The sequence below is a fragment of the Nicotiana sylvestris genome, chromosome 10, assembly GCF_000393655.2.
Source record: "Nicotiana sylvestris chromosome 10, ASM39365v2, whole genome shotgun sequence".
NCBI lineage: Eukaryota > Viridiplantae > Streptophyta > Magnoliopsida > Solanales > Solanaceae > Nicotiana > Nicotiana sylvestris.
Window position 1 is genome coordinate 127,338,085 of NC_091066.1, and position 8,027 is coordinate 127,346,111.

The window sequence follows — 8,027 nt, forward strand, 5'->3', positions numbered from 1 at the left end:
ATAGATTCAAAGTTGAGGTTGATATTGTGAAACCAAATATTGAAGCAAGACTTGTTCTTGATATTTTTATCTCCATGTTGTCATTGTTCCTAGTTTTGGTGAGTGAGAGTGTTTATGCACAAAGGGTGATGCCGCGCCATATTTTGTGAATGTTAATGCACAAAGGGTGATGTTGTGCCTTGTTGTGAGTGTTAAGCACAAAGGGTGATGTTGTGCCATATTATGAGAGAGTTAATGCATGAAGGGTGATGTCATGCCATTTTTATTTGATTCATATGGTGAGGTTGAGAGTAAAAGCACGAAGGGTGATGTCGTGTACTTTCTTTTGCTATGGTTACTTGTCCTTATCTGTTCTAATTATATCGGTTGATCAAAGTCCTTAATTCTATTGTGATCCTTTATCTTGTGATCCCCTCAGCATGTCCCCTTCCCAATATCACGTGTCTTGTTTCTTTTATAACTGTTATTGGTATATATATTGTTATACTGCACAGATTTATTTGCAGGTGTCTTATCTTAGCCTCATCACTACTTCACCAAGGTTAGTCTCGACACTTACTAGTACATAGGGTCGGTTGTACTAATACTGCACTCTATACTTTCTGTGCAGATTTTGGTACTGGACCGAGTTGATCCTGAGTTAGCTGCTAACGTCATCTGATTGGAGACCCAAGGTAGTCCTGTTGGCGTTCGCAGGCCCTGGCGTCCCTTTCTATACATTCTCTTTACTGTTTCTTTTGCGTCGAAAACAATTGTATTTCCTTCAGACAAATTACTTATAGTTAAATCTTAGATGTTCGTGGATTGTGATTCCAGATTCAGGGTAGTTGTGTATAAATATTAAGATTGTTATGTGTTTTCGCACTATTTTTAACTTGTTATGGTTTAATTGTTGTTAATAACTGAAAAGTTTAAGGATTGGCTTAATGATCTCTAATATTGGCTTGCCTAGCAAGTGAAATGTTAAGCGTCATCACGGTCCCGACGATGGAAACTCCGGATCATGACAAAAATAATCTCAAAGTAAAAATTGTGAAATGAGTGTCAGTCCAAGAAAAATCATAGAATAAGCCCAAAAGGCCTAAAGAGCCAAGAAAATTTTATTTTGGTGACAAACAACAACAACAATAACATATTTAGTGCATTCCCGAAAATGGGGTCTGGGAGGATTGGTGACAAACGTGGTTCCATAATACAATTACATCAAAATACAAATGGAAGAGAAACTTGAAACAATAGTGGACAATAGGTTCCATGAAAAGTGTCAGTTTTGCAAGAATTAGAGTGAACCGGAATGGCTAATGTTGAACTCATCAAGATCCCAGAGCTCAAAAGAACCATTCACAAAATCGTAGTGTCCACCTTTCAGAGCAAGGCTTTTGATCATCACAGCTTCCCTCACAAATGGATATGTCAGTAAGTTGGCTAGTGATTCATTTACTGCCTCCTGCTCAATGTCACACAAATATTTAACTTAATATATATCCTAAACTTTATATTTTCTTAAGTATCCGAAATTGTAAAGTTTCAATTATTGAACTAAAAGATAGCATAGCTAGTTGAATTAGTTTACTACTTTAATTACCTTCTCCAATATTGTACATTGTTCAGTGAAATCCTTGTCGCCATGTTCTCTCTTTACCTTTGCCTTTGATATCGAACAGATTTTGACCCATTCTTCGATGAAATCACTGCAACCAACATAATAAAAGTTTAAGACGTGGCATATGTTAATAAGTCCAGTTTAACTCTCAATCATTATCAGGAATCAAAAAAGAGAAATGAATTTACACAAATAGTCAGGATGATTCATTTTTTACTTTTCTTTATAGGTATATATAAATTATATATTGGTTATATACGATTATATATATATATTACATAATCGCTAATTATTTTTAATTTAAGCAGAGCGACTATTTAGGACAATTCTTCTAAGGAAGAACCAACCTGTCTATGGACCCATCATCAGGGATAAACATGAGTCCTTTTATACCTCCACAGCAGCTGTGCCCCATCACCAAAATATTCTCCACCTATAATGCAAGTTTAATTTTTATTTACAACTAGAAATAGATAGGAAGAAAAAGAAAAATGCAGGCAATTTAAAAGGTTTTTAAGTTAAAATAAGTGTGGAAAGAAATCTCTAATTAGTGAAGCATGAAATTATGAACAAATGTAATGTAATATATTTTTTATTTCTATCAAGCACGGGATAAAATACTTAAGTTTATCTGTGTCAGTAAATATTAAAATAGCTTTCTTAAATAAAAGCCAATCAAGTACTCGATATCAAAGAAATAGGAGGTTAAAATTTATCTTTATGGTTTGTGATTTGATATTCATTTTTATTTCTTAATATGAATGATAGTATTATTAATTGAAGCATTGATATACAAATATTTAAAGTATTAGTAGAATTGTTTTTTAGCTTAATTATGATTGTACGATAAAACATTATATAAATAGAACATGTCATGTATTTAATTTTGTACAAATACCGAAAGCAAGTATTATCGATTATGTATAAACAATGAAAGCAAGTGTTATCTGTACTCGTATAATATTCGGAATTAACGACGCCATAAGTGTTAAAAAGATTAACCTTGAAGTGGACAATTTCATATTCAATAGATGCCCCAGCTCCAGAATATTTAATCTGTACTCGTATAATATTCGGAAATATTACAAAGAATATAATTTAAGTTGTAATTTTCTTGTTCCACACAAGGCAGAAGAAAATAAATAGTAACGTCCGTCAAATTTTTTGACTACTAATTAGCACAGACATATATTGATATACAATTGACCGAGACGATAATATAATTTACATGGTCATAAGGAGGGACCATGTTGGCTATATTACGAACAAGAAAAGCCTCCCTTGATTGGAAGTTAAGTATGTGGGATGGGTACACTCTAGAGTCGGAGCAGGCGAATACCAAAAACTGCATATTTTTTTATTGAGAAATTATAAGCATTTATTAATTGCCTAAATATGTTGAGAAACGGGGACAAGATTTTTACTAAGAATTTTATATTTGTTATTGTGAGGTCAACCAAAGGATAATTAGAAGAAGTGAAATTAGTTACTTGGAAAATAAGCTTAAAACAGAAAATCAGCTACAATCCATATAATTATTTTTTCATTATTGATGTATATAAGTTAAATTGTTCTATCCTAAAACGATACTCATACTTTAATACACATAAGATCTGTGAAAATTACCCCATCAACCAAGTGCATGATCAATGAATTATAAACTCTCAACTACTGCTGTGTAACTATTTACTACTAGTAGTCAATAGTATTTGCTTATGCGTGGATCTTATCTAAATGAATAAAAACAAAATAAATAAATAATAATATGAGTTTTGAAAATGAATATTAATTCTATATAGCTAACTCAATAAGGAAAAAAAACTTCCACATAAAAATCCTCAATCATGGTCAATATATTGAGGGAAAAAAAATCAGTTCATATACAGAGACTAAACTACAGTATATATCAATATTGTCTTAAATAAGTGACACCTTTGCTCTTTAAAGTTGAACTCAATATAGTCTTACCTCGTTTATAAGAAATGAACATAGACGTTACTTAGCTTGTGTCACGACCCGGATTTTCCACCTTTGGGAGTCGTGATGGCACCTACTAATGTGAGTTAGGCAAGTCAATCCTTAACAGCTTACTTCATTAACAAATCACTTCTTTTAACAATTATCAGTGATAACATAAAAACAACGGAATTTAATAAATGTACGGAAGACTTAAATTAAAGAAACTAAACAATAATACGAAAATCAACATATGCCTCTACCCAAGAACTGATGTCACATTACTCACGAACTTCTAAGAGTACTAAATACAACCGTTTGAAAGAAAAATATAAACTGTTTGTCTCGAATACATGAAATAACAGACTGAAATAAAGATAGAGGAGACGTCGGGCCTGCGGACGCTTGCAAAGCTACCTCGGCGTCTCACTGGACTGAAAGCTGGCTCCCGCGCTACTGCTGTTGTCCAAGACCTGGATCTGTGCAAAAGAGCACAGAGTGTAGTATTAGCACAACCGACCCCATGTGCTGGTAAGTGTCTGGCCTAACCCCGGCGAGGTAGTGACGAGGCTAGGACCAGACTCCAGTTAAACCTGTGCAGTTATATATTATATGGCGGAAAAGTAAACAGGTAATAAGCAATCAAAGTTGGGAAAGGGGAAGCATGCTCCGGAGGTAGCAGATAAAACAGAATACCAAAGGGAAATAAGGCAAATTTTACTTTCATCTTGTTGCAGGCGTGCAACCCGATCCCATTTCTCATATCTTGTGGTAGGCATACCACCTGCTCCCATTTCAGTATATCTTGTGGTAAGCGTACCACCCGCTTCCATTTCATTATATCTCGTGGTAGGTGTACCACCCGCTCCCATTTCATTATATCTTGTGGTAGGCGTACCACCCGCTCCCATTTTATTATATCTTGTGGTAGGCGTACCACCCGCTCCTATTTCATTATATCTTGTGGTAGACGTACCACCCGCTCCCTTTTACATTTCATCACACAATCACAAGAAATTCCGGCAAGGGAATATAAATAATATAATAACTTCCCGGCAAGGGAACACAACAATGTTATAATTTGCCCAGCAAGGGAACAACAATATTGAATTAGTCATCCCGGCAAGGGAGAATCAACTATAACCAACCTCAACTCAACTTGTACTCAGTTTAATTATTGAGAATGCTCAATCATAGAAGATCATTAAGTAAAACACCCAAGTGTCATTCAAGAACACAACAACTTCCAATTTAAGACTCACGGTTATGCTAGACACCAACGTATAAATACTCGTCACCATGCCTATACGTCGTACTCAACAAGAAACAAGAAGCAAGTATGACTCAACTCCTAATCCCTCAAGCTAGGGTTGGACCAACACTTACCTCGATGCCTTGATCACCACTCAAGTCTCAACTATAGCATTACCCCTTGATTCCACCACAAATCCACTCGAATCTAGTCACAAGTTACTTAATTACATCAATAGGTGCTAAATGAATCAACCCCAATGCATAAAAATGAGTTTTCTAAAGTTTTACCCAAAAGTCAAAAATCACCCCCGGGCCCACGTGGTCGAAACCCGAGGTTCGGTCCAAAACCCGATTACCCATTCTCCCACGAATCAAAATACATAATTTGTTTTGAAATCGGACCTCAAATTGAGGTCCAAATCCCCAATTTTAGAAAACCTAGGTTCTACCCAAAACACCCAATTTCCCCCATGAAAATGTTTGATTTGAAGTTGAAATCATGTTAAAAGATATTAAGGAGTGAAGAGAATGAGTTAGAAATCACTTACCAACGTTTTGGAGAAGAAATGTTGTTTGAAAAATCGCCTCTTATGTTTTGGGGTTTTGAAAAGTGAAAAATAATTGAAATTCTCGTTTATTTATACCCCTCTCAAACCCCCAGTGCGGACCGCATCAAATGGACCGCGGCCGCACAGCCTCCACCGCGGATCGCACAAAGGCGACCACGATCGCGCTGGCCTCTCCCTGAAGACCTGCAGTTTAGCACCCTAGGCGGACCGCACAAAGGCGATTGCGGCCGCACAGCCTCCACCGCGGACCGCACAAAGGTGACCGCAACCGCGCTGGCCCCTCCGCGGTCACACGCGATTTCTCGCGGACCGCACTAGAGAGTTCAGAGACTTCAACTTCCTGAACCTGCAACATCTGACTTTCTAAGCCTAAGGCATTCCGGAGCCCACTCGAAACTCACCTGAGCCCTTGAAACTCCAACCCAAGTATACACACAACCTCAAAAATATCCTACGGACATATTTGTGTACTCAAATGACCAAAATAATATCACGAGCATTGAATTAAACCTCGAGATCAATAAAATTTCTCAAAACTCTTTTAAACATCAAATTTCTCAATTAAGGTCCGGATCACGTAAAACGGCGTCCGTTTTTAACCAAATTTCACAGGAATGACTTAAGTCATATATAAGACCTGTACCGGGTGCTGAAACCAAAATATGGGCCCAATACCATTGCTTTCTAATCAGTTTTCACTTCGAATTTCCTTAAATAATTTCACTTAAAAATTCATTTCTCGGGCTAGGGACCTCGGATTCCGATTCCGGGCATACGCCCAAGTCCCATGTTTTCCTACGGACCCTCCGGGACAGTTAAATTACGGGTCCGGGTCCGTTTACCCAAAATGTTGACCGAAGTCAAATTTATTCATTTTAAAGTCAAGACTTAACATTTTTCACAGAATTTCATATTTAAGCTTTACGGCTACGCGCCCAGACTGCGCACGCAAATTGAAGCGACTCTAGATGAGGTTTTCAAGGTCTCGAAAGCACATAATGAGTAAGAAAACAGGTAATGACCCTTTGGGTCGTCACAACTTGGGCTCATATATACGAGGGTTGTCAACTTCTCAGTTTGTATAACGAAGAAACTCAGCATATTCATAAAACGTTATAAAATACTACAATAAAATTAAAGAATACTTTATTGGTGTAAAAATTGTTATAATCTGAGGGGATAACATTTCACTTCTCTCTGTTTGAATCTTGAGAGATTTCAAGAAAATGGCACTGTGGAACTTTCGAAAGGTTAATTTATATGCGTCGTGACCCAAATTTAATAGAGTCAAAACTCAAAACCTCTACAAATTAAGTCCTACTTTGATAAAATCAAATCGGTTTGCCTATTATATTTCTGTTTATATATTTCATTCGTACTATATAAAGGTATTATATTAGATCTGTCAGAGTTGTAAAATAATATGAAATAGTACTATTTATTTTTAAAAGGGATCCTTTTCTTATTTGAGGTAAAATCTCAATTGAATTTTAAATTCTAAATATTAGGACCTAATTCAATAAGGAAAGATTGAATAAAAAAATTTAATTGATTTTAAATTCCTAAATATTAGGATAACTGAAATTATAATTTTTTCAAATACTAAATTTATTTTTAAAAGGTAAAAAGACGAACAACATTTTATTAAGAGTATTCATACTTTTAATATAGTATAGATTATTATTTACCTTTGGGCTTTGATCTTTTGCGAGCTCATCGTACAACTCGGGATCTTTGCTGCAAAAAGAAAATGCAAGTTGAAAGGTTAGAAATGCTGAATTTACAAGGTTAGTTTTGGCAAAAAAAGATTACACAAAAGACTAGAAGAAACTGTTCAAATAAGAAGAATATTGTTTTTTTTTTCGGAAAAAAAAAAAGAATCTAAACGACATTTCAGATCTTTACTTTTGTATTTCTATTATCATAAAAACCTGAACATCTGGAACATATATAATGCTGTTACAATGACTTCCTTTCCCCTCTCAAAACCGAAGATTCGGACAATCTTTTTATGCCTTTTACGGCAGAGTAATAACTTACTCATATTTCTCAGTCTTGAAGTAAGCGAATCCGGAGCGGATCCTCTCATCCGGGTTAAACTCTTTCTTTGCTCCTCCATTAGTGGCGTTTTCATATGATTCCTCAGCCATTTTCTTGACCTGCAAACCATGAGAGATAGTTGTCAATTGGCCGTGAGAATAAAGTCACACATAATAAGTTGATAAGTATAAAAAAAAAACTACATAACAAGAATGTACATAAACTCTTAATGATATAAGGTCTATCAGAAAAAATAAGCGGATAGTATATATCATACTAAGTTAAGAGTTTTGGTCCAAAAATGATAATAACATGTCTAACGATAAACAAAATATTAAAAACAATCTCATTAAATTTTTTAACTTGTTCCTTTTTGAAGCCCCTTAGCAAAAGTCTTGCCTCCGCAACTGTCGTTAATACGTCGATGTTGTTTAATTGTACATCCATCTACATACATGCATTCACAGTTCCTTTTGGACATTGTTCTGAAGGAATTTGTAACTACTACCACAGTAACGAGTAACGACGATGACATGGATCTTGAAATTTATCTAATCAACCGTGTTTTCTAGCTAGTCTTTAACAAGTTTGAATTAAACTTTCAA

The 8,027-nt window shown here is 35.4% G+C and overlaps 1 protein-coding gene across 1 annotated transcript; it reads right to left on the reverse strand.

Annotated features, from left to right (window-relative positions):
- Window positions 1–1,279: 1,279 nt before the first annotated feature.
- LOC104243405 (carbonic anhydrase 2-like) lies at window positions 1,280–7,580 on the reverse strand. The gene is made up of 7 exons (XM_009798585.2): window positions 7,423–7,580; window positions 7,071–7,119; window positions 2,832–2,948; window positions 2,606–2,659; window positions 1,951–2,036; window positions 1,586–1,691; window positions 1,280–1,447 (listed from the first exon to the last, which is right to left on the reverse strand). The coding sequence occupies exons 1-7, from the start codon at window positions 7,530–7,532 to the stop codon at window positions 1,280–1,282; spliced, it is 690 nt and encodes a 229-aa protein (XP_009796887.2). The 5' UTR covers window positions 7,533–7,580.
- Between the last annotated feature and the right edge of the window lie 447 nt (window positions 7,581–8,027).